At 40.6% G+C, this 27,024-nt stretch overlaps 1 protein-coding gene across 2 annotated transcripts in view; it reads right to left on the bottom strand.

The window, feature by feature from the left end:
- The window catches only part of ICA1 (islet cell autoantigen 1), a 67,218-nt gene extending 49,191 nt beyond the window's left edge, over window positions 1-18,027 (bottom strand). Inside the window, exons 1-5 of one of the 2 annotated variants that reach the window (XM_074151095.1) lie at window positions 17,873-18,027; window positions 7,163-7,209; window positions 5,707-5,744; window positions 3,141-3,312; window positions 685-757 (exon numbers count right to left, since the gene is read on the bottom strand). In XM_074151095.1, the coding sequence (XP_074007196.1) occupies window positions 685-757; window positions 3,141-3,312; window positions 5,707-5,723 (262 nt within the window). In that variant the 5' untranslated portion in view covers window positions 5,724-5,744; window positions 7,163-7,209; window positions 17,873-18,027. The remainder of the gene's footprint in view (window positions 1-684; window positions 758-3,140; window positions 3,313-5,706; window positions 5,745-7,162; window positions 7,210-17,872) is intronic. The other variant, XM_074151094.1, reaches the window with a different exon arrangement.
- Between the last annotated feature and the right edge of the window lie 8,997 nt (window positions 18,028-27,024).

The raw sequence follows: 27,024 nt of genomic DNA, 5'->3' as shown, positions 1-27,024 counted from the left end.
GAAAAAGGGAAGTCTGGAGAAAATATGGATAATATTCCACAAAAGAAAGTAAATTGAAAGATGTCTCCAAAGCTGGATTCTCTTTTCTAGGCCAGAAATCACAGCAGCAAAGAATCAAACAATACTGATTGCAGAGAACCTTTAGAGGTCATTTAATACAACCTGATGTTTGAAACGTCCCAAATGAGGCCCCACCTTGACTCTCACTAATGACTGTCACTAATTACTGTACACCTGTTACAGCAAAGTCAGCATTACCAAATTCATCATAATAGCATGGATTACTCAATTATAAAAATATTAATAAGCCAAATATTCTTCATAGTCAACCCTGATTAAAAAAAAAAACAACAAACAGTTCAGAACAGAGTTAGGATTTCTAAGACAAGACACTTCTGAATTTAAACTGGCAAAGCAATTAATAGAAAAAAAACAACTTAAAATGCAAACTTTCTCCCATAATTACTGCTACCCATCACTACATAATATCAAATATAAAACTTATAAGCTAGAAGATCTTCAAGCAAATGAGCAAGCCTGCCTTTAGCTGCTTGCAAGGAATGTTATCTTTGACTAGGATGAAACTAGTAGCTCCCCATTTTCACTTTGACTTTTTCACTTGTTGGCTGATTCCGTAACACAGACCTCCTTATGGCTTTAACGACTGTATTTGATCATACTTACAACAAATCCTTTTTTGATACAGTTCAATTGCTTTCAGCAACTCCATACATGTTCTCTGAATAGAATGGAACAGCTGAAATTGAAACAAAATACACAAAAAAAAATTGTAAGCGTATGCAAGAAACACTGACAATTAAAATACAAGAGCGAGCTTAATCTTTTGTAGAAACAATTAGGGATCACTATTTTCTTCTTGAACAATGAGTAATCATTCCAGCTTGAAAGTAGTTTTTCCTTATCACTTGTGCTTTACTTTCAATTAAGTTGTTCACTGAAACTACAGACAGACCAATCATAACTTACAAAAGGAAAATAAACGCAAAAACAATTTTGGAACCAGATCTATAGTAAACAGCTGCGAGTTAACCAAACTACTCCTGTTGGGTTTGGTTTTTTTCATTGCTATCTTTGGACACATATGAAGATGTACGAGTCTTTGTTCCTAAAAAAACTCACAGCAGAGCAAAAAGTTATCAAAATGTCTCTCATGTTCATCACGTGAATTTATAAAACTATAAAGTCTAGGTGAACAAACTTCCACGGTTAAGCCAACAAAGAAACTTACTGATTTAAACTGAATTTTTACTGGCATAGCTCTGGTTTTCTAACCAAATTTATAAAACAGCAGGAGGTAGAGTTAAAAAAAAACAAAACAAAACAAACCAAACAACCAGTCGATGAATTTTGGAGATTGTTTCTAGGAAATTACTACTCTGTCTAAGACCTCCAATCTGTAACTTAAAATCCCACTGTATCAAGCATTACACAAATATAAGCAAAATGCACTACTGGCACAGTAACTGCCTTCCTTCCCATCTGTACATTTACAGATGTAACATTTACATTTACATGGGTCTTGTCTCTTAAACTGAGAGTGTGACCTGCAGTTGAGAAGTTGTCCAAGTGCAAACACGCCTACAGTTTTTTATCCGGTAAACACGACATTCCCTATTTCCAATCCCACCTGAGCTAACGAAGCACCCTTCCTGATGAACCCGCAACACAGTAAGCATGGAGGAACTCGGGTATATATTTATAAAAAACTGCTCCATCCTTCCAGCTTGTTTTCATAGAATTAGAATCACAGAATTGTCAAGGTTGGAAGGGACCTTTAAGATCATGTGGTCCAACCATCAACCTAACTGATAAAAACCATCACTAAACCATGTCACTAAGCACTATGTCAACCCGTCTTTTAAATCCCTCCAGGGATGGTGCCTCAACCACTTCCCTGGGCAGCCCATTCCAAGGCTTAATAACCCTTTCCATGTAAAAATTTTCCCTAATCTCCAATCTGAACCTCCCCTGGAGCAACTTGAGGCTGTTTCCTCTTGTCCCATCGCCTGTTCCTTGGGAGAAGAGACCAACCCCCCCCAGCTACACCCTCCTTTCAGGGAGTTGTAGAGAGCAAGAAGGTCTCCCCTCAGCCTCCTTTTCTCCAGGCTGAACACCCCCAGCTCCCTCAGCCTCTCCTCACAAGACTTGTGCTCCAGACCCCTCACCAGCTTTGTTGCCATCAATACTCTTGGTTTATAACCCATCATGAAGACCCCGTAGCTGGAATCAGGATGTTATAAATCATCATCATTATAGTTAGAACTACGAAGATTTGTTGTAAAACAGCCTCTTGTATTTCAGGTAAAATGGAAATAACCTGAGAATTCCAAGTCAACAACTTTCTAAGAAACTGCAAGAAAACCAGGAAGGCAAAACCTTTATGTATCAACACAAGACCGATAAAACTTACTGACTTGGATTTTACACTTCCGAAGTCCGTTCTCTATCTTTTGCGTTCTGTTAAAAGTTGTTCAAGCTCTTCAATTTGGAGAGCCTTAATATTATTTTTCCCAGCAGGTTGAGGATACTGACAGTAGGACTGTATTTGTCACACAGCTGGATTCCTTCTCCTGGTTACGCTTCCCAGACTTTCAGCAGCTTCTTTGGTCACATCAAACCCCACTTATCTGCACAAAAGCTCCAGAGACCAGAGTACACTGTGCACCTTGCTCCTTCTTGGTACATTCCATGTTTTTCTGGTATATGTGGTATTTTATAACTGTATAAAGAATGTCCTTTCTATATACTATAGAATATTACTTTAAAAAAATCTTAAACTGATATAAGCAAAAAGGACAATCTCCTGCTCCCCTCTGCCAACAACAACAACAAAAAAACCCCAAAAAACAACCTGCCCCCAAAACTTGAAAATAAATACGAGAAATGTTAGGTTCCAAATAAAGTTTGAGGGACATCGGGGTTTGTGTTACAAAATGCCACCATATGCCCTGCATTTACATGGGTACTTTTGTCAAAAATTGGAAAAGATATTACAAGAAAATAATGACAAAAATACATATACATTATTATATATTATGTACTCACACATTAGAGGCTTGACGGAAATTAAAACATTTTAAAAATTAACAGAGAATACACATCACATAGACATTACAAACCTCTAGCTTTGCGTCCAGGTCTGCATCTGAAGCCACAACGTGTTCATCTTCCTTTTTTCCTGTAACTTTTATAAGGGCTTGTTTTGTTTTCCAGTATTTCTGTTGCATTTTATTAACCACAGATTTTTCTTGGCTTTGAGCATATTGGTCATAAAATTCCCTTGGATAATTGCTAGAATTTTAAAAAGAATTACAAAACTTCAAAAGAATGTTTAAAAACTAAGTCTCACATGCTAGATTAATACGTTTCCATCAAGAATATTGCATTTGCACGGAGACACATATATTCTAAGAAGCATTTCCTCAGTATGCATTAATAAGAAAGCAATTAAATTAGTATTAGATTTCCCATCCTACTTTGGAAAATAATACACAGCTTTCAATTTAAGTGTCTTTAGCACGTAGTACTGCCAAATAATCAGCTGCAAAGAATTCTTACCAATGCATTATGGAATGATTGGAACGGAATGCCCATGGAATTAACTTCTTATTTTTATATAACTAATAGGAGAGTTTTGAGTGAACTAGCAGAATTGCATAAACAGGTAGCAATTTTCATGCTATTCCAGCAGTGTTAGGATGTCACAAAGATCATTTTATGAATGGAATTTGACTACTTCTTGCCCTCCCTTTTTTACAATTGAATAATGAAGAATGAGATGAACACTCATCTCTTTTGAGGATGCTGTGGGCAAGACAGAGAGCTCACGTCTTCGTACAATGACTACATGACAACTGTGGGGGCCTAACAAGTAATCTTTTTTTCAAGGATTATTTTCTACTGACAGATGCTTCTGCATTCCTCTGGCAGACCTAATAGAAAGTGCAATCTAAAGATAAACTCCATATTCCACAATATTTAAACCATATGAAGCCAGTTTAATAGAAAATATAGCCTTGCAATGAAATGTTGATCTCTTTCAGGAAGACTTATTCTGCTACTAATTTCTGCAAAAGTACATGCCCTTTCCCCTACGTCCATATACAGAAAGCTGCAGTGATTTTGCAGATCTTTAGAAGTAAACTGTTGCTAAAACTCACTATGTGAAATACTCCAGGAAAATTAAAGAGGGTGAGATTATTTAAAAAACAACAACAACAACAACAACAACAAAAACCCCTTGACTGTGGGACGCTCCTGGGATACTGCCCACTAGCTCAGTTCACATAACACACACAGCTCAGGGACGCGGCCCCAAGAGGTTCTCAGCTCTAACAGACACACCATGGTTCAGTCAGTGAGTCTGGAGACAACATCTTAATCACCAAAGAGATGGTAAGAAACTAAACTGGAACCGAGCAAGGACAAAATTCAAAAAGCACTTACACACTGCACTTCTTGGCTTCTTCCCCAAACTTTAAAAGCAAAGATATTCACCCGTTTGATTCTACTCAAACGTTAGCTCCGTGAGTTTAATTTATGGACTACATTAAAACAAAAATAAAAGCCTTTTTGGTGCTACAGCACAAAATAAACAACACAGGCTAAACATACCACATTTCATGTGTAATTCTGCACGAACCATTACACACTCTGACAACAAGACAGCCTCTCCAGTTAGGCAAAGCCTATATTAACTTGATATATGCTGCACCTTTAAAAGACAAAATCTACAACCTCTAATAAATAACAAGAAGATCCCCCTGCATTATGAGAATATATGAGAGTTTAATAAAAACAGCATTACTTTAAAAATAATAATTAACAAAAAAAAAAAATCAAACTGCTCACAAGGCAGTACAAAGACCTCAGCTGTCTGGCTGGTTGTGTGCTTTAACTTATGCTACAGCTGTGCAAATAACTGGTATCTGAGTTCAGTGCTGAAGTGAAGAAAACACCATAATTCAGCTGATGTCAACCGGCCTTGATATCTACCTCACTTGAGGTCACTAGAAATTCTGGGGTGATGGTGGTAGGAACAATGAGTTATTAATATGAAGTCGTCAAAAATAAAAAATAAAAAAATGCTGGGATTGATACAGATTCCTGAATAAGACACTCATAAACCAAGTACGGGAATAGAGGAATATAATTTTACCACTGCAGACAAATTCAGCTTCTAGTGTCATTTGGAGAATTTACTGGCTCCTGTTTACGCTTAAGATAACAAAAGACTTATTATCCCATTACCAAAATATTTGGTGGACAATTTTTACCGGTAGACACTTGTCGATACCTTTTAAAATGTATTTCTTGTCAAGCAATCATGGACATATTTAGGATTTGATACGCAATAAGAAAATATAACAAAAACAAGGATGTATGTTATTCTGAAGTTGACAACCACTGATAAACCTCTCAGAACATGACAACTCATACTCTTCTTTCCATTAAGCAGGAAATTGATAACATCTGCTATTTTCCCCATCTAGTCAATTCACTTGTTTTTCCATTCTTTGGCAGTTTCTCATTTTGTATTTTTATTCTTTTTAAACCGAATGTCTGCCAATGACTTCATATAAATACGAGATGCCAGAACATAATGTGTAATAAACTCAGGCAGTGACAAATCAATGTGCCAAACACCATTAGCTCTTCAGAAGAAAAAATGATCAAGGTACTTACTACTTATGACCTTCCATGTTTCTTGTTTTCTTCAGACACTGAAATAAAATAAGAAACTATCAGTTAATACAAACATCTTTAAAACACCATTTTAAAGCTAGACACTAGAAAACCTCTACCTTTTCACATAGAAAATTACTATATTGTAGCATCTTGTTTACTATGTTACAACAGAAAACTTTTCAATCTGTGGACCAAATGCTTTCTGTATGCAACACACAATTCTCCTTAAATCCACGACAAACACATTTAAGTGGTGTCACTGATGTTGCCAATTACACGTTAGCAAGTTTTCCAGGCAAAAGCAAGTTTACCTGGCATAAACTCAGTGACTTTTGACAAGGAAAGCCACTGTTGTCCATGCCAGGCATCTTCCTCAGTCAGGTTTTCTTCCCCAAAGTTTTAGCCACAACACAGTTCAGCTACTTTTTTCGCCCATGTACCACTGATCTGTTGTTTAAAAATATTAGGTACATCCCATCTTGAGCCATGGATGGGAAATTTAAGCCCCAGCTGGTCAGATGGTGCTGCCGGGAAATGGCCTTTGGTAAGAGCAGGCACAGAAGGAAAACACCAACAGGTTGCTTTAAGAAATAAAGCAGATTGACTGAGAAAACAGTAACGGAAAAAGCCACTAGAAAGGTAATGGCGCTGGAACTGAACTTTGGCACTAATCTGGGTGAGAGAGAAAAGGGGCTGCAAGGGAAAGGCGTGACACTGGAAACATTTAGCACGGTGCTGCTGACAGACAGTATGATGAGCACTGGAGCAGCAAAGGGACTGGAACAGATTGCAGGAACCTGAATCAGGTAACGCAAACAAGCCGAGCGCTTCCTGCTTCCATTTGGAGCCCAACAGAGCCAAATCCCAGATTTCCGATTCTAACCTCTCTATTGTCAGTACCTGTGAAACCTCATGCCAAAGTTCCAGGAGATGCTGCAAGATTCTATCAGAGCAGGAAATTTTCCCACACTGTAATTTTTGTGAAGTGCTTATAAGCACTGCAGGAGAGACCGTGAGAAAATTCATAACCCCGTCTTCAAAGCAGAGTTTAAATGTAAAGCCCAACAGACAAAAAAAAACCAAAGAGGAAGAACTGTTTCAGATTGTGTTACAGCACCACCAAGTCAGACAATATTCAGAATGGAGAGAATCAGCCACTGGTTCTCTGTAGTTTCTAGAGCCATAAGGCACAAGCAGAATTAACTCTGGTTTTCTAACACCTTTATGCTTGACTTCACTGTTTTAATACCGGTCCTCCTTAAGTCAACTTTGGGTGTGTGAGTGAGATAAGAACACAGGATTTAGCTTGTATACACATCTATGACTCAGTTATTCAGCAGCACGCTCGGTTTGACAGGATGCAAAGAACAGTCTTTAAAGATGGGAATAACAGGCATATTACATGGAACAAAGTGTAACTGACCAGCACGGGGAACAGGTCTCAGGCACTCACCTTATATGCTGTACACGTCCACCTGACTCTCCTGGAAACCAGTGTCCCTAAAAAGGAAAAAAAAAAGAAAAAAAAGAAATATGTATCAGGGTCATGGTGAAAGTTCTCATTTACAAGCACAGCGCACGCTCTTTCTTCCTAAACATCTGACCTTATATTTTGACTCTGGGATCCTCCCAGTTATACTCCTCTAAGTACTGCAGAGCACCCCTTTGCCCTTAAGATATTTGTGGGGATTTTTGAGTTCAAAATGAGAACTGTATCACACGAACACAAGCAAGAACACGTGAAATTCCAACTTAATATATGCAGGAAAATTTTCACCATGAGAATGGTCAAGCACTGGAACAAACTGGACATGGCTCCAAGCAACCAGCTCTAACTGGGCCTGACTGAGCAGGAGGCTGGACTATGAAATTTCCAGAGCTCCCTTCCGATTTCTGTGATTCTGTGAAAATTTGTACAATGTAAAAGAAGATGAGATTGGAGAGCGGCAGGTTTGCTGCTACCATGGGTTTAATACAGAGGACTTTCCACAAGAATGGTGTAAATGGACAGCAGAAGAACATTGCACCACGACCACTGTAGCTACACAAAAAAAAAAAAAAACCACCCAAAAACCCCAACCAACAACAACAAAAAAAAACATTTTCTAAGAGTTATTTACAATATTTTCAGCTTTTAGTCATATTATTTTCATTCATAGCCAAAACTTTTAACATTAAGAGTTTTCATTCTTCAGATACTGCTACATGTACAACAGAGACTGTTCCTGAAGTCATTTAACAGGGCCATTATTTTTATAATCTCTAACTTCGTGTTGTTACTGTCTAGTCCAAGTCCAGGAACCAAAAAGGGTTAAGTTATTGGTTCAACTGTAACAAAGGACATTATTGAAAGCATCTGGGATAGCTGAAAGTGGGGAGATTTTATAAAAATATCCCAAAGTCCTAAGTTTAACGACAAAAAGTGAGAGATGCTAAAAAAAAGGGGACCGGGAACAGCCCAGGGAACTACCAAGGAATTAAAAGGAGCACTCCATAACCATGTAGCAAAGAATCCCTACAGTTGTGAAACACTGGCCCTGAGGCTGCAGAGAGAGACCAAGATGAGCACAAAGCCTTTGACTACTTCAGGTTTTGAACTCTGTTACACTGTCAAAGAAAAAGACATTGATGTCCCGAAGAGAACTAACAAGAGAGTTACATTGGAAGCAGATGACACTAACTCGAATACACCAATACCTTCCCTAAACACTGGAGATAAACTTTAAATTAACCTATGTTACCATACAGTTTTATATATAAAAGCAAGCTTAATTTGCCACAAGGAGCTGATGTAAGGGACTTTACGTTCCTTTTTTTCTTACCAGTGTATTAAGACTTAAAAAAAAAAAAGTTTAAAGAAATAATATTATGCTGACACTGATTTAAAAAAATAGCATTTACCACCCCATCAGAAAGCATTTGTATCAGAAAGTTTCCATTACCTTTGATGATAAGGAGTTACACGACACTTGTGATCTCCATGACAGACAGCCTTTATCTTAGCTAACAAAAGGTAGGGATACTGGACGGGGCGGGGGGGTGGGTGGGTGGGGGTGGGAGGGAGAAGCAAATATAATATATGCTAGGGAGAGTTTATCTGGGCTGTAGGCTATTTACCCACAAGTTATTTTCACTGGTAGCCAAAAAATAGCTGGAATGCCCACTGAACTTCATTATACTTCTGGCACGCTGCATTATCCTGTTTTCCTACCGAGATATTTTATTAGCCATGATGCTGGAATGAAACTTGATGGCAGGGCACCCTCATTAGTGAATGGCATTTTTATTTCTACGGAAACATCCTCTGGTTCTGTATATTCTCCAAGACCATTCGAATGCACCACCTACATTTTTCTGTGCAAACGGGAAAGTGCCATCATGGCCTTTTGAGTGATTTAAACTCCCGCTTACCCTCCAGCTCATGCTCTACACATTTGTACATGCTTGCTTCTATTTTTTTAGCTTTATTATACTTTGTTGCAGCTTTCCCATGAGCTGATCACCTTTATACAAGTAGCATCTGAAGATTAGTTATACTGTCTTTTTCTTATAAGTGCCTTCTCTCCAACAGCTAAATAATGACAATTCTGTGTATCAATGTTACTCAGATAGCTTTTCTTTTCCAGTGAGTGTAAATATAAGCAGTGTCATGTGGGAAGGTGAAATTCAGATCTTAATGCTCTCCTAGGTTATGGGGAAATCAATTAAAAAGCAAACTCCCCCCCCCCCCCTTTAATTCAAATATCTGTCCTTTGCTGAGCATTGGTTACACAGCTCTTAATAGTTTATCCCACTGATCCCATAGTAGAAAGCAGGAAGCAACCAGGCAGCAAACAGGAATCTTTTTAACTGTGAAGACTGTAGCTAAAACGAACCGTTGATCTAATCACAGCTTCTCAGAGCCAAGAAATGAGCTGAAACCCTTGCAAAAATGTTACAAATGCTCATCTACAGGTCAAAATTAACATCCAGAGATGAGCGGCCATAGTTATGTAGGAAGGCAGTAGATTGAACACTACCTTCTTCCAAGATGCATCCAGAAATGAGGAAAGGGAACTGAACGAGGCGGAGCAGAATTCAGCAGCCTCATGTGAAAGTGGTGTTCATCAAAAAAGGCACAGAAGAGTCTACACTTTCACCAATAGCACTGTCCTCCCACTTTACTACCCTTTCAAAGCACCTAACACATTCTGAGATCCTTCAAATCCCAGCAGATTCTGCACCTTAAACACCGTGCAACTTTTCACTTCAAATACGGTAGAATTATACATTGCATTTGATTTACTTAATAGAACAGTTTTATTAAAATGAACGCTCTTCCAAGAAACTTTTAATACAGTAATAGTAGATTGGTACTAAGCAACAAAAAATAAGAAGAATTTTAAGGACTGCTATCTGTAACAGTTAAGAGTGATAGTTTCATTTATGTAAAATACTCTGAAGGGAAGAAAATGTGCTGAGGTGAGGGAATCAATGCCATCTGTGCCCCTCCAACAGCTCTTGGCTGACAACCTGTCCCCCCCACTCTGCTCCCTGGAAGCTGGGATGAGGCTGATTCAAGTAAATGGGGCCTCCACAGCAAGAAGTAGCCCCACTGCAGGATGAAGATTAGACAGGGCACAGTTACATCTTCTCTAGTCTGTCCACAAATACGCAGACCCAATGAGTCAGGAGCTTCAAACCACATTCCACTTTGCCTTTTCCGAGGGAAAGAGAATCAAGCAGCCTCTTGATCCAAATTATCTGCACCTAGGGATGAATAATCCCCTGCACCAGTACAGGTTGGGGGCTGACCTGCTGGAGAGCAGCTCTGAGGAAGAAGACCTGGGGGTCCTGGTGGACAAAAAGTTGCCCATGGGCCAGCAATGTGCCCTTGTGGCCAAGAAGGCCAATGGCATCCTGGGAGGCATCAGGAAGAGTGTGACCAGCAGGTGGAGGGAGGTCATCCTCCCCCTCTGCTCTGCCCTGGTGAGGCCACACCTGGAGCACTGTGTCCAGTTCTGGGCTCCCCAGTTCATGAAGGACAGGGAACTGCTGGAGAGGCTACAGCAGAGGGTTACAAAGATGATGAGGGGACAAGAACATCTCTCTGATGAGGAAAGGCTGAGGGACTTGGGTCTGTTTAGTCTGGAGAAGAGAAGACTGAGATCAGAAGACTGATCAACGCCTATAAATACTTCACAGGTGGGTGTCAGGAGGATGCGGCCAGGCTTTTTTCAGTGGTGGGCAGTGACAGGACAAGAGGGAACGGGCACAAACTGGAACGTGGGAAGTTCCACCTAAACATGAGGAGGAACTTCTTTCCTGTGAGGGTGGCAGAGCCCTGGAAGAGGCTACACAGAGAGGTGGTGGAGTCTCCTTCTCTGGAGACATTCAAACCCACCTGGACACGTTCCTCCAGGACCTGCTCTGGGTGGACCTGCTTTGGCAGGGGGTTGGACTAGATGATCTCTAGAGGTCCCTTCCAATCCTATATCATTCTGTGATTCTGTAATTGTCAATGCAGGAAAAGAGTGAAAACCTGAAGTCTAGGTCTATATAGGCATTCAGCATCAAGATTATACCTTACAAGCATTCCTACTCTCAACACGTGAATAGCTACCACTGTAATTCAGCTAAAATGAATCTGGAGTTTAAGTTACATAAATATGACAAATGACAAGATTTAATTTTTCCTCTAAAGCTCTTAACACACATCACTGATGTTCTAATCCTGCGGAATCATCCATGCTTAGCTTTAAATCCAGGAGTATTTTCATTCTGTTAGACTACTCACTGACATACTTGTTTATTAATTCAAAAAGTTTGCAGAATTGGTGCGCAAGTGCTGCATTAGCAGTTCCTTCTTTCCACTATGGCAGTTCATCTATGGATTTATCTCAGACAGATCCACGGCTTCATTTCTTGTCTTGGGAAATCTCTATCTTCCAGGTTATCCACATCTCCTCAAAAGAAATATTGCAATCTTATAAGGGAGAAGTTGCATCAACAGAATTATTACTCTTTCAAGCTATGTCAGGAGTTGACACCTAGAAAGGAGTTTCATACATTCTTAAAAGAAGCATGGGGGAAATGGCATTTGTTATAGGGAGAGGGACTCCTGCTATTTTCATACACCTGTCAGGTGCTGAGGGGGAAGGAAATTCATGCTGTTTGACCCCAACTATCTAACTGTGGTGCCTAAATTACATTACAAGCCTCTCAAAACTAAGCCCCTGTGAATAGAACCAACCTCCACAGAGTGACTCTGAGCACCTGAACCAGAACCTCACCACTGTCCTCTGAGCACACAGAAATTATGGCTTCTACATGAAACGCCTGAACTACATGACTAAATCATGCAGTAAGAACTGGGATTTCATAGTGGTCTGTTGAATTACTGGGAAAAAAAGATAGATCAGCACACTGAGTAACACATTGTGCTTAGGGGACAGACACATCCCGTAAGCCCACTGGAACCAATTTTCGCTTTCACTGGAAGCACTTCTGGGACAAACTTTTCTATACACAATTTCTTCCACTTCTTTCTCTTCTCTATCAGAGTTTATGAGACACCCCAGCAAAAAGTTCATTTATTCCATTTATTCATTTGTCTTGATTCAGGCTGAGAGAGTTGGGGGTGTTCAGCCTGGAAAAGAGAAAGCTTCAGGGAGACCTTAGAGCCCCTTCCAGTCCCTAAAGGGGCTACAGGAGAGATGAGGAGGGACTCTTGATCAGGGAGTGGAGCCATAGGACGAGGGGGAAGGGTTTGACACTGAAAGAGGGGAGATTCGGATCAGATATTGGAAAATTCTTTGCTGTGAGGGTGGTGAGAGCCTGGCCCAGTTGCCCAGAGAAGCTGTGGCTGCCCCATCCCTGGAGGGGTTCAAGGCCAGGTTGGACGGGGCTTGGAGCACCCTGGTCTGGTGGGAGGTGTCCCTGCCCAGGGCAGAGGTGTTAGAACTCAATGATCTTTAAGGTCCCTTCCAACTCAAACCATTCCATGATTCCATGATTTTCACAGCTTCAAAAAACTGAAAAGAAATATTAGAAACAAAACTCAACACACAGAAAAACCCCAATCATGTCCTGAAAACAGCACAAGTATCAGCGAAATCTGAATCTGTTTTCCAAGGAAGGAGTTGGAGCCAATATAACACTCTCTTTCCCTTCTTTTTCAAGCCAGTAAATTGTGTGGAGACAAAACCGCAGTAGTACCAGTAGGTATCTTAAATGACTAAGGTTTGCACCGTTATAAACCACGCACAAAGTATGAAGAAATCTGGATGTTTTGTCTTCTTTCTGTCATTTCGTAGCACTACCGAGGCACCTGGCTGCAAAGAGGACATCCAGGAAAATGAGTAATACTATTGACATTAAGTATATAATGACCAGTCTTTCATCAAATTTCACACTGACTTTTAATACTCTCCATGCAGGGCAGATGACTGATAGCTACTGCAGAGAGTACTGTTAAGAGTTACTTTATTCCAAAACCAATTATCATGCTTCTAATGTTTCAGAGTACACAATTAGCACACAAAATTATTCTTCCTAATTTCCTGGTGTAGTCTAGAGAGGATGATATCCAGGGTCGTTTCTTACGCTATCATTTAGTCTTATTTTTCTATTCCCAACTCTGATCTGTACAAGTTAATAGAAGACAGAGGAAGATAAACAGCGCAAATTGGCACATCAGAAATGTATCGCTCACACCTAGAACTTACGAGTATCAATTCATCTGAACTGCACGGGTTTTCAGTACTTAAGCGGTAAGTTTTAGCCAACGTGAGAAAATGGAAATATTGGCACTCTCTCACCATGTTTTTTAAAACCTGTTTTTGCTCCCACAAAGTGCAAGGACCAAATCAACTGTTAGTATTCCTCTCTAAAAAACAACTTTGTGTCTATTAGGTACTACATACTAATACTATTCCAAAGACTTTCAAGTCAAACTTACAGGCATAAAGTGACCTCCTTCTTTCTAGAGTGTAACATGCATTGAAATGACACTTGGCGAGGTGGTTTTTTAAAGTTTTTTAACAGTAGAATGAGAAACTCCTAAAACCAGTGGTTTATCTCAAAAGCACTGATAAGAATGGCACATGGAGTCACAACATAGTACATGCAGTCTCAGAGCAAAATATTTCAAGTAAACGCTAGCAGACTTGCAGTTGGAAGACTGACAAGCAAACAATAACCCTTTCTAGATAAGTTGACTTGCATGCAAAGCTTCATCATTTACACAAAGACACAAATATTTAATTACACATAGAATTAACTTTAAATTCCCTTTTCAGATTATACCAATTTTTCAGGTGCTTATTGTGAAATAACGTAAGAATAGCACATAGCTGCAGTTTGCCTTTATGTAACATCTTTTACTTGACTACTAGCTTTCCACTTGTATTTGTGAAGAACACTGAGCGAATGTCCTTTGAAAAGAACCAGGTAAGTATCCTAAGCACTATGTGCATTTTATGGAATAATAATTTGAATACAAATCGTTGAGTGGCAGGTCTAACCTCATTCTGCAAATGAGCAAAGCTGGGGATATACACAATCCAGTGTTTAATCTCATTCTAAATGCAGACTTGCTTCATTTCTCTGAAATGACTACCAAATTGTTCTGTAACACACATTTGTTCTCTTAGTTTGAAAAACAGTATCTTTAAACTTAGTAGCCAAATACTATTAAAGAAAATGCCATATGGAGCACCTGCTGTGCATAGATTATAAAAGACAATATGAAGATGGTTTTTGTGACACATTCTACACATAATCAGCCTAGAGTCTTCATCTTAGGAAACCTTCCCTTTGTAGAACCTATGAGAAAAGCAGCGGATATACAAAAAAAATCATGAAACTCTTTTCATGTGTATACTATAATAAATACGAACAAATACGGTTTTAGAAGTTCAAACTAATGGCTCTATCATTTAGATTCCCCGTTTGCTGACGCAGTCAACGCTCTCAAGTTTCCGCCTCCCTCCTCCCTTTCCATCCATGCAGAAGCCAGGAAGCAACACTATTACACCCAAGGGGAAACAATGCAGGGGGAGGGAACAAGGGGGAAAATAATTTTCACTAAATTCCCTCAGGAGATCATTTCACATCCATGGATAAGAGATTTGATTAACAAAACAGTTTCAGCATGCACAGCAGCAACAATACAGGGTGATCTTCTTTTGAGTAACCACCACAATCAATAGAGGCCGTATATTCTTGAGAGATGCACAGTCTGCTCAGCTTTTACATGACTTTTCTCAGCTCCTGGCACAGCAGCCGCCTGGTCCTAGAGTGGCTGTGGTCCCTACGGAGCTACTCACAAGACAGACCCGAGTGAGCACTGTTTCAGTGACTCAGAACAGACAGTTCCCGAGGCTGACGTAAGTGATTGCACAACTGGTCAAAATGCCCCAGGGTTTGCCATGGCTAACAATAGCCACAGGAAAAACCTATGGTGAGACTATTATTCCCAGCAACACGTAAAAGGTCAAATGTTTCTACAGTTCCTGACTACTTGGGTCTTTGTTTAACATTCTTCACTCTCCAGGCTTTCGTATTTTCAATGCTTCCACATCATGTGGCATAATTTTGTCTTTAGAGTGATTTTATGGCTGAGAAATGGCAAAACATCTTAAAGAATCAACTACTTCAGAGCAACGCTGTTGGAGGAGATTTTGAAAAAAAGCATTAAAACAGAATCTTTGAGGACATTTCTTGACTTTTAATTTAGCTGCGATATTGGCACCTTTTTTTCTGCCAGCTCATACCAACGGCTTTCAACACTAGTTTAAGAGTTAAAAGAGCTGTTATTATTCATTTCTTCCAGAAAAGGTTACTTGGGAATTCATCAGAACAATTTAGCAGCCCTGAAGACTATGGATAACAGATAAGAACAGGCAAGATGGGTGGGCTTGAAACTCTACTAAGGGGAAAAAACCCAACCCTGTAGTAGGGTTCAACAGGAAATTTACTTTGCACTATGGGATTCCTTCCACATCCCAGTAATATAACCTTGTGAAAGAAAAACGTTCAAGAAAACTTCCCCCTTCCATAAAGTCATGACTAGTCCTCTTGAACCTGCAAACCTTTGGTAATATGCATATTTGAATCAACTCCCACAAACACAATGGAAGAAACCACCATTATCTAAAATGAACTTTATTTTTTAATTGAGAAGGCGGCAAATTCCAGTTACCAGCATCTAACTTTTGAGTACACTGTTGTTTGAACCTTTCTGGAAATAACAATGTTTCACCTGTGAAGTTTTGACAGTAAAGAAACTTCAGAAACTCTTTCAGACCAAGGTTTCACAGCATTTAACTGCCACATCATCTTCCAGTAGAGCTTGCCACGGAAAAAACGTGACTGGTTATACCAGTTATAGCAGTTTACTACACAAAAGATCTCTGTGGCTTTACACTAAATTCCTTCTTCAGTAATATTAATATAAACCTTAAATCATAAAGTTACTCAGTTCAAACCAATAGGTTACCCCATCCAAAAAGCAGTACAAAAAAATTTCTAATGTCTAAATGAGATGTTCCTGGACTTCGTGCTAAGTACTGCAACTCCTAGATCAGTGCCAGGCAGATTAGCACTGTCAAGTCATACTTCCATTCACTCCTTGGGAACCCTGGGCAGACAAAGTGGAAAAAGAGCCAATTACCAGAAAAATAAGATGGAAAACCATACCCAAATGCAGCCTGCACTGCAGACTCCAAAACCCAGCCTGCCCTTCTCTCTGCTCAGCACTTTGGGAAAGTGATCAAACATGGTTTTTTCCTTACAACACCACCCTTGCTAGACCAAAACATGAGAACGGTTTATTTCCAGTAAGTCTGCTCTGGAACAAGAGCCACAGCTGCTTTCTGAGACTCAAATTAGATAAAAATCCATCCAGAAACTGAAAGAAAGAGGATAACAGAATGAAACACGAGGGAAATAAAATATACCAACAAACAGGTGTTTCCTGGAAATAAACAGTCACCTTGGTTTACAGCAAGGCTTGCAGGCAAGGGCAAAACATTACAAAACAACCAAACAGAAGAACCACTCCAAGCTTCCAAAGTATCCACGCGATGTAACCTGGGGGCAGAGGGTGAAAGGACGTACCCCTGAGATTACCCAATTCAGCTTCACGTTTATAGATTTGAACTGAGGGAAAACTGAATTACTGTTTTAAGAGGGTCCATGCAGGACCTTGAGCCTATCAGCACTACACAGAACAGCGTGGAACAGGAGACCTATTTACATTTGGTGCTGAATATGCATATAATGATATGGAGGAATAAAAGAGAGCACAGTGCCCTTCACCCTTTCCTCTCCCTAAAAACCGACCCGATGTTTCAAGTCACGTTCCTTCTTCTTCTAAACGACTAGAAGAGACAAACATCATTAGGTGGATGGAGGCAGGTCAAATCTGATTATCCAGATCAGCCTTCTGCAAAATACAAGCTTTACACGGGAAGTTTGGGTGGTTTGTTGTGGTTTTTTGTTTGGGGTGGTTTTTTTTTTTTTTTTTTTTTTTTTTTGTCTTCTTTTAATTCCGATTTCACCAGCTGTTAATACCTGGGTGCCTGGTTTGATACCTGACGTTATGTTACCTCAGGAAGCCCCCCCAAACCCCTCTTAACCCAGGTGAAAATAAGGGCCGTCGCCGCCGCCCCGGAGCCCCGGGACTCGCCTCAGCCCGGAGCCGGAACCCCTGAGGAGAACCGGCCGTTTCCCTCCCCATCCTCCCCGCTTCCAGCGGGCAGCGAGCCAGAGAGGATGTACGGCAGGCAGGGAGGCAGAAAGGGATAAATACAATAATCATGGCGAGATAACCGCACGCGCGGCGGGAGGAAGGGAAGGGAATGACACCACCAGGCAAAAAAAAAAAAAAAAAAAAAAGGAGGGGGTAGATGCCATCTTGTGCCTCGGAAAATTCACCTCCGGGCAGGTCCGGCCCCGGCTACACCCGCCGCCAAGCCCTGACAGGGCCACCAGCGCCCCAGGCCCGGCCGCCGCGCCGCCTCCTTCCCCCCGCCAGCGCCGGGCGGGCGGGCAGCCCGCGGGGGAGGCGGCGCCCACCCGGGGTTGCCCGACACCGGCCGCAGCGGATGCCGCCGGAACCCGTTTTCCCCGGCAGGCTCCGACACGGAGCCCGGCGGCTCCCCGCTTACCCCGCACTCACCTTGCCCGCGGTCGAAGGGGAAGGGAGGGCCGAGCCGGAGCCGGAGGCGCCGCCGCCCCTCCAGGTGTTCCAGCGCCGGCGGCGTCACAGCGGCGAACGGAGCCGCCTCTACCGGCGCGGGCGGCCCCCGCAGCGGGGCGGAGTCGCCGCCGCCACCGCCCGCCTCAGCCCAGCCCCCGAGGCGGGAGGGCGGCGGCCGGCAGGTCCGCGGCCACCGGGGCCGGCGGCTTCCTGACGCGCCTTGTCCTCGGCTTCCTCCTCTCCCTCCTCCTTCCCCGGCCGCCCTGTGAGAGAGGCCTGAGGGGAAAGCGGCGGGAAAGTGTCGCGTCCCACCCGGTTTGGGGCCCTGCCGGCGCTCGTCTCGCCGCCTCCACCAAAACCCCAGGCCCATCTCCTCAGCCCCAGCCTGGGTGTCCCCACCAGGAACCTCCAGGAACTATTAAAGCGATTTGGCCGCCGTAGGTAGGCAGGTGTCACCGAGGAAGTGGAAACCTGGAGGAAAAAAAAAAGGCCCTGCGACACAGCAGGCAGGTGGCTAATATGGAAGGGGATGAGGAGAGGGCTGGGTTTGATCTGGGGTCAGAAATGGGTCATTTGGGATTTTGCAAGAGCAGTTTTGAGTAAAGTACTCGAGGTGGATTTTAAGCTGATTTTGGGGCTTGAAACGAAGGGAAAAGTTCACAGGTGGCATTGGGAAAGGGACCGTTGGGTAGGCGGGGGGTAAAAGGAGAAATGGAGCAGCGAGACAGGGTGAAAAAATTATCCCTCTTAAATGGGGAAGTGTTAGATTCCTTGGACTACAGGAGAGGAGCAGGTAAAGCACAACGTGGGGAATGGCGGCGGGAGGGGAGGAGATGAGGCCGGGTCGGTAGAGCCCGAGGAAAGGGTTGAAGAGGAGGGAGCTCTGGAAAACGGAGAGGGGAGAAGAGGAGGAAAGGAAACAAGGACAGTAACAGGGCGTCATTTGCTGAACCTTACAGGGGCCTGGAGCGCCCGCGTCAGTTTCTTGGTGTTTCTGTGAGGCGTAGCTGAAGCATTTCACTGGAAAAGTCACACATCCAGGAGTGAAAATGCAAGATATTGACAGCAACAGGGACTTTACGGCGAGGCAGTACCTCTGAAAAAGACTTGGGATCCTAATGGGTAGGTAGCTAAGCGTGCGCTCCGACAGCAGTGAAGAAGTCAAAAGGGATAATTTAATTAAAGGCTGTATAACCTGAGGAATTTCGGGTAAGGTTTAGGAGGTTGTATAATTTCCCTGTTTGGCACTGATGTGGCCACTAACAGCAGGTCATACCCGAGCCTGGGGTACATAGTGCAGATGGTGTGCCGACAAACTGGGATGGATTTATGGCAAGAAATATGGGATTGTTTTCCACAGCTGCAGAAACCCTAGTAGGATAGTCTTTGTGTTTAAACACAGTAACAGTAAACAGATATTTTCATGGGAGAAAGGTCTCTTAATGGGGTCCTCAATCTTGCAGAAAAAGGTGTAACACTTCAGCAGCTGGAAGTTTGGCATACAGGAAACCTGGTGTGAGATAGCTCATTTACCTTTAGATGTTGTGCTGTAGACACTGTTAAGCCGTGTTGGTCATCTAGAGCTCTTTTGAGAGCAAATACAGAGAAAAAGATGCGTTTTAAGGTGTGGTTTGCCTGATTTATTTTAGTTTCTGATAAGATTGATCCTTCTCCTGATGTGAGTTCTCTTGACTAGGAGGGAGTAACAGGCAGAGGTGTAAATACTTGCATTATAGGTGTTACCAATTAATAATCAATATTAATCAAATAAATTAGTAAGTCAAATAAATTCCAGGTATTACTGGTTTTGAGAGAAAAAATATTCATGGAGTTACTTCTTTCTTCTCAGAAGGGAAGCGGTGCTAGTAAGTGACGAAAGGTCTCTCTGTAGTGGATGAGGATCTGGGATCCCTTCAGCCAGGTCTGCCGTTCGGTTTTGATAGTTTTTCTTCAGAAGTGAACCTAAGAACTGATTGTGTCTCTTAATGGCGTTTATGTGTGCAAATGTCCCAGCGGAGGGTGAAAAAAGAAAATCATAGAACGGTTTGGGCTGGAAGGGACCTTAAAGATCATTTAGTTCCAACCCCCTGCCATGGGCTCATAGCACGCTAAGGAAGTACTTCAGCCGTTGCAGGAGCAGCACTAAGACACAAAGGGAGAGTTTATTTGGTAAATTCAGGCAAATAGTCCAGAATAAGCCTTGATTCTGAAAAACATTGTATTTTTGTAATCATGGAACTATTATTTTCATGCCAACAGTTACATATGTATGTGAACCTACCTAGAATCAGAGACTTAAGCTACCTCATTTCTAGTTTATGTGAGGCCAACATTCTGCAAGTTACAGACAACTTCTAGCATCGTCCAGCTTAATGTCTTAAAGCATTAGCTGAGGTTACTATATAGCCTCAAAAAAATTAGTTTTAAACCTTTATTCCTCACTATAGTGCAGGTATTTCTTAATCTTTTATCATGTTTCATGTAGTTTACCACCAGAAGTGGATTTTATAAATATAAGCAAGGGCCATCTGGTTGTTCTAGCACCTCTCTTATCTCCCATGGAGATATTTATAGTGCAGCAGAAATACAGAAATGTAACTACAGAAAACAGTTACAATGCATGAAATAAGGTGTACTTACTACTTCCACAAGCTTAGTTCTTTGCCAAAGCTGACTGGATGCATGAAACTCCCTGAAACATGGTGCTACATTCGTTCTGTTACATTTTTTCCCCATCTAGGCAAAGTACTCTAGTTGCTTAAATCAACTAACCAGTGGATCCATCGACCTTAAAAAAGTCCATTTTTGCTGTTTTACGGAGCTCCGCATCCTCTTGCAAACTGAGATTCTTTGGGTGACAAAATTGCTGTAAGATTCAAGTAAAGATAAAGTCCAGCCCTCTGAGGTGTAACTATTAACCACACTGCAGTTGGAAATGTCACATTTTATGGGCAGAGAACTGATTTTCCCAACTCTCAATGGCACAAACCTAGAGCTTTTGAAGGAGTGAGCTAGCAATCGGTACTAGCCCTCTTCTTGTAAGATCTTTTCTGCATCTAAGCCTTGTCTTACACTTTGCCCCAGCTGTATTTAATTCCTGAAAGGACAAATAAAGATTGGAATCGCATGTTTACTTAGTGAGACTCACCTTCCAGTTGTGTTTACTGTGTCACATTGCTGTTACAGCATACTATGGGATTTGCTCCTCTTTTCATTTCATTTAGTACATTCTCCTGCATTTTCTGCTATCTATATAATATAATCTTAACAAGCGTGTGGAGGGTTGGTTTTTTGGTTTGTTTTTTTTTTCCCCCAAACCTAGGTTGTTATATTTCTCTAAATAATAAGACTGCAATTTTAATAAGAAAATAGAAAACCATCGGGAGGGGGAGAGAGTAAGTTAAAAATTCAAGTATTTTGAAAACCCGGTGGTAGTGAGCTGTTTGTCAGTTGAACCAATGAGGATGATAGTTTTCCCTTTTGTAGATTATTTTCTTAAGATTTCTCCAGATTTGCATGTGCTATAATTCTGTCCTGCATTTAGATGTATCTGTGAATTAGTTACTTCTGAAATTTGCATAGTATCAAATATCCCAGAAACCATATTGAAGATTTGGCATATTTCTTGGACTGTAACATCATTATTATTAATTGATGGTTGAACTTTCACACATTAAGATGTTTTTAAATCTTCCCCATAACTCTTCACTTACCCTCTATTTCTCATCCACACGAGGACGTACAAATACTTCATGCTCTGTTTTATGGATGCAGTTGCTGCCTGCTTGAGTATCTGCTCAAAATTTGGCAATCAGGGGGAGGGAAATGATGCTCCCCTTAAACTTTCTGCAGTGCCTTATGTGAATATTTTTGGTCTTTTGGGTCCTCTCTGATCCATCTGCCAGTCTTTTTATTTTTCTTTCCACAGTGCTCCCTGCGTCTGGAACACCACTGCAGTTTATAAATGGCTTTTCAATCTTTAAACTGTTTTCAAATTTCTTAACGAAATTACCTTTCTAGTTTAATGGTGTTTAATTCTTGAGTTTGTGTTCTGCTGTTTTGTATTTATTTCTATAGCTAGATAATTTAGCTCTAAAAGGTATTTAGTTTGTGTTGTTTGAGTATTTCAGACCTGTAGATGAAAAGCCAATGGAAAGTAGAGTATACTCTTTTGCACGTTAACGTTATGAAGTGAAAGAGCCAATCCATACAGGATGGAAGAGGAATATATCACTCTAGAAAGTGATATATTCCTACAAGCAGATTAGTGAGAGGCTAACATAGACCAATTCTGGTTATCATTGAGGAAATTATGCTAATGTAAGGCCTGCTTGGCCACTTGTGTCTGCAACAAACGCAATTCCAGCTTGGTGATCTGCTGAAAACCTTTAGCCTATTGGCAGCATCAGAGATTTAATTAATTAATTATTTGTTTCTGCTTTCGTAAGCTGGAAAATACGTGCTAGGATAGTGAAGCTGCTGAGATGGCAGCCAGGTTTAGAATTAGAGAGCTCCAGGCTGGAGTGGTGCCACCAGCTCTGACTATTAAGGTAGGACCAAAACTTTGCCAAAGAGGAGAGAGCCTGTAATAGTGGCTTTCACCGTGTTTATGCAGCATTACTTGCGCACTTAAAATGAGACAGTTTTGAGTGAAAATAGTGAGAGTTTTCTGCCTGCGGGATTGGTTTCACTCCAGATACTGTCCAAAGTCCAAACTCTTGATGTTGATGTCCAAGTGGAGGTTAATATGCTCTTTTTGGCAATTCATGGTGAGGGAGCTGTGCAATACTTCTCATTCCTCTTGGCTGGTTGACACTGAATATTGTTGTTATTTTTCTTTCTTCCACTATGCTACAGTATTTCTCTCTCTCGTTGTCATTATCAAGTTCCTTGGATAGCCTTGCAAGCAGCACATGAAGTACTCTTTTCAATCAGATACTTTTAATTTGAATGGCAGGGATGCAGCATGTGGAGTCACCATCTATTTTTCATACCTGACATTTTGAATCAAAAGAGCTGTGGTATTTAATCCCTTGTTTAGATGGACTTGGTGTTTGTGGAAATTCACCAGAGAATTAGTAAGGTGTTCAAGAAAAGGATTTATCCTTAATAAAGACAAGTAGACAGTAGGAAGATGAGAACTGGCATGGTGGCAATTTGCACTGATACCTATCTGAGAACAGTAATAATAATAATAAATTCTTTTTATGTATTTACTTGAAAATATTAATTTACACACACGCACAACCTGCAGTCATCCGCTGTACTCTGAAATGCAGATATACTTGAATTGAGGTTATCTTCATCTACTGTGGACTTGGGTAAGCAATCGAGCCCCTGCAGTATGCTATGAATTTATTTTATTATAGTCTGCAACAGTATTATTGAATAATCCCAGCACAAACACAAACCCTGTAGTTTTGGCCACTCTGCATACAGGTTGAAAATAGTAATTTCTTTCCTAAAGAGGCTTACGGTCTGAAAGAAAATGCAAAATGGGAGAGAGACAAGGATCATTTTTTCTTCTTCGTAAATGAGAAATTGAAACAAATAGATAAAATGATTTGTGAAAAAAAAAATCCTATGGCTGAGCTGGCCAAGGGTTCTTATATTGATTTACCACTGCCTTTAACCATCCCGTCTTCCTCCTAATGTTCTCAGAGGCTAGAAATTCCTGAGGTGGGCTTGACTTTCCCACAAGGTTGGGGCTAAGAAGAGAGCAGGGTACTGACAGAAACGATGTTTAATAAATAAAACTTCTTGGGAGGAGGTTGCATCAACAAAATAGTTCATTGAATAGATTTGCATGGTGATGATGTGAACTGAATGGCATTAAGTACCGTTCTTTAGGAGGCAGTAATATAGTAAATACAGGCTGAAGCTCCCGGATGTTACCATATTCTCTTTGATTTGTTCACGAGAGTTGTTCCATCTAAAAAAGAAAATCTTGTAATGATGATATTATTAAAATATTCCTGCCCCTTAAAAAGATGAGTCATCTAATTTTTAAAGCTGTCCTGGAGACATTTCATATGCTAAGGGAATGAAATTCTATTAAAAAAATTAAATCTAACAGCTGTTATACTGTGAAGTGTAGATACTGCTTATTCTTAGAAGTGTGAGAATAATTCTGCTACACAAAAAAATAAATTATGTAGCACATTAACTATTACAAGCAACTACAGAGATTGATTTACTTTCAACCACCCATTAATTCTATAAGCATTTTTATATTAAAATGTATATTTACTGAATTTTCTGAGGGTATGATCCCTAATAGATATTTCTTACCTAATAATGCTATGGTTTGGTATCTCAGATTCCTGCTGAGCACCCTCAACAATCCAAACTGCAGATAATTTCAAATATTTGATTTTTTCCAAAACGTGTGTAATGTTCAATTTTGTAAAATCTTTTGATACTTGCTTGAAAAGAAACTAAGGTGAAGTCATTGTGCTTGACAAACCTTTGTCACACGTGCCAAAGGATTCTTAGTGATAGAATGGAAGTGAAACCACGCATCATGGATTAAGTAATCTCTGAGATTTCAACAGGTTGAATCAGATCTTCCAGTGCTGTATAATCTCTTTGCCCTCCAAGGCAATCTGATCTGGCTGTCCCGAGATAACTACATCGCGATAGAAGGTATTTTTCAGTTCCTTATTACATAAGGACTTTATGTTATTTTTTACAGCCTAATACAAAAAACGTGGCATTGCTTGAAATTGAGGAACAGAACATTGGTGAAGTTTCAGCTTCTAATGCCCTGAGACCTCCTGTCTGAGGGAAATATCTTTACCAATAATTTTCTTTTGTTTTTTTTTTAGTTTCCCCAAAAGGAGTTGTGGAGGCTGCTATGCTGAAAATACTGCTAGTCCAACTTCTGTAGATCTTTGCATTTGAAAAACAAACCACTTAATTTTCTGAAATATAAGGCAGATTTATTTTTTTTAGGTCTTGGGAAATATCAATTATTATTGAAAATTCTATTTTCCAACCCTTTTCATGCTATGCTTTTGAAAAGCACTTCACCTCACCGTAGGAATATAATTGAGCTGAATTGAGAAAAAAAGGTCGAAGTGTTCTTTTAAATAGAGAGAGTATTTGTTCTTCCAAATACTGCTGCATCTTTCGTTCAGCAGTGATTTTCCCCCCCCCTCCTCTTTTGGGAACAGCGTGGAGACAAGCTCCACTCTCACCGAGATTCAATATTTTCTGTTTGTGCTGCTTAGGTTTCCTGCACGTTGCTTATGAGGTTATCTTCAGTCTGGTTCTGTGAGAAGTGTTTTGATATCCTCAGAATTTTTAACAAAGGTGAAAACGTTGTGGGCAACTAAACCGTTTTGCTCAGTGGGTTGGTGTGCTGTAGCTCAGCCCGATCCTGCTGAAGAGAATCAACGTTTACTTGGAATATACGTAATAAAATCTTGAGATTCAGCTTCTAATTCAGGGTTTGAAAAAGGCTTTTAGACTCCATAGATACTGTTAGTAAGAAGACTTAAAATACCCATGTAATTTTGGAGAAATCATATTGTTTTGTTTATTGTGGAAGCACACTCTATTGATCATTTGTCATTTTGAGTTATCAAAAACGTGGATCATCTTAACGCTTTGAGAGAGAAAGCCTGCTAAAATTTGCTGTTTTCTCCTGATCAGCTCAGTGATTTGTGTCACAGTAGTTTACTGTGCTGAGCTGCTGCAGTGAGAGATCTGTCAGCTTTTCCATTATCACATTCTTTGTGGAGAGGATCCTAATTCATTCATTTCAATTCCCATCAGGATAAAACTTGGCTTATAAAACATATTATTGGTAATTTTAAATCCGTTTGCATTTGGAAATGCAAAATATGTTAGATTCTCACAGCTCTATTTCTAATCTGTTGCCTCTACAGGAGAAGAATTCATTAGTCTGAATTCTGGAAAATAAAATATTCAGGGCTAGACTGTTCCTTTCAGCACAGCCTTGATCCGTGAGTGATGTGCAATCTGTGCAGCTCAAAGACATTGTGCCTTTGAGACGCTTTCCTCTAGTTTCTTGCGGTCTTGCTTCCCTCTGCTCTACACCAACAGCTCCTTTTGACTTCCCCTGTAAGAGGTGGTTGATTCCTGTGCGACATGAAGAAGAGCGACCTCAATCTATTCCTCTTCCCAATGAATCTGAATGGTGAAAAATGTGGTATTTACTAGTTCTGTTTACTAGAATACAAGATTAAGTAGCCTGCTTATTGGTACAAAGGCAAACCTGTTACACACCTCGCTGCTCTGATAGTGAAGCACAACTCCAGTGTTATCTTTGCTTTTTGAAAATGCAATTAACAATTATTTTTTGGTTTTTGTGATATATGTTCTAGGGATGAGCAAGTAATAACACAGTGCAAAATATCACTGAATGGATTCATTGTGGCTAAGTAAAAATTCAGAGTTTGAGCCCCTTAAACATTGTTTTCAGGACCTACAGGTCCAGTCCAAAGTCTTGATGATTTCAATGACTGCTGGTTCAAGCTCACGTAGTTCTTCTGTTTATGTCATTTTAGAATGTCAGGCCCATTGAGCTCAGTTCTGTCCATTAGCAATGGCCTTAAGTTGTGCCAGGGGGGGTTCAGATTGGATATTAGGAAAAATTTTTACTCTGAAAGGATTATTAAGCTTTGGAACAGGCTGCCCAGGGAAGTGTTTGAGGCACCATCCCTGGAGGGATTTAAAAGACGGGTTGACGTAGTGCTTAGAGACATGGTTTAGTGATGTTTTTTTATCAGAGTTCAGTTGATGGTTGGACGAGATGATCTTAAAGGTCCCTTCCAACCTAGACAATTCCATGATTCTATGAGTTCCTTAAAATGGAAAGGAATGCAATCTAAATGATCTAATTAATCTAAACTGATTAATACTGTAACTCAGACTAAGCCAAGATATATCTATGATGCCTATAACCTCATATCTCATGTTAACATTTCTCTTTTGAACCAGTAGAAACAATGCAGAACTGAATACTTAAGTCATGTTGAAGACATTGAGATATTTAGCCATAAAAAAATGCACCACAAAATATGGCCAATAAAAAAATTATAAATTAAAACCTTCTCCCTTTCTATCGGTTTTATACCAACCTTTGTAAAGCTTTTTTGAGAGCT

Source organism: Numenius arquata, chromosome 7 (assembly GCF_964106895.1).
Source record: "Numenius arquata chromosome 7, bNumArq3.hap1.1, whole genome shotgun sequence".
NCBI classification, from domain to species: domain Eukaryota; kingdom Metazoa; phylum Chordata; class Aves; order Charadriiformes; family Scolopacidae; genus Numenius; species Numenius arquata.
This window is presented reverse-complemented; position numbering and strand designations above follow the sequence as displayed.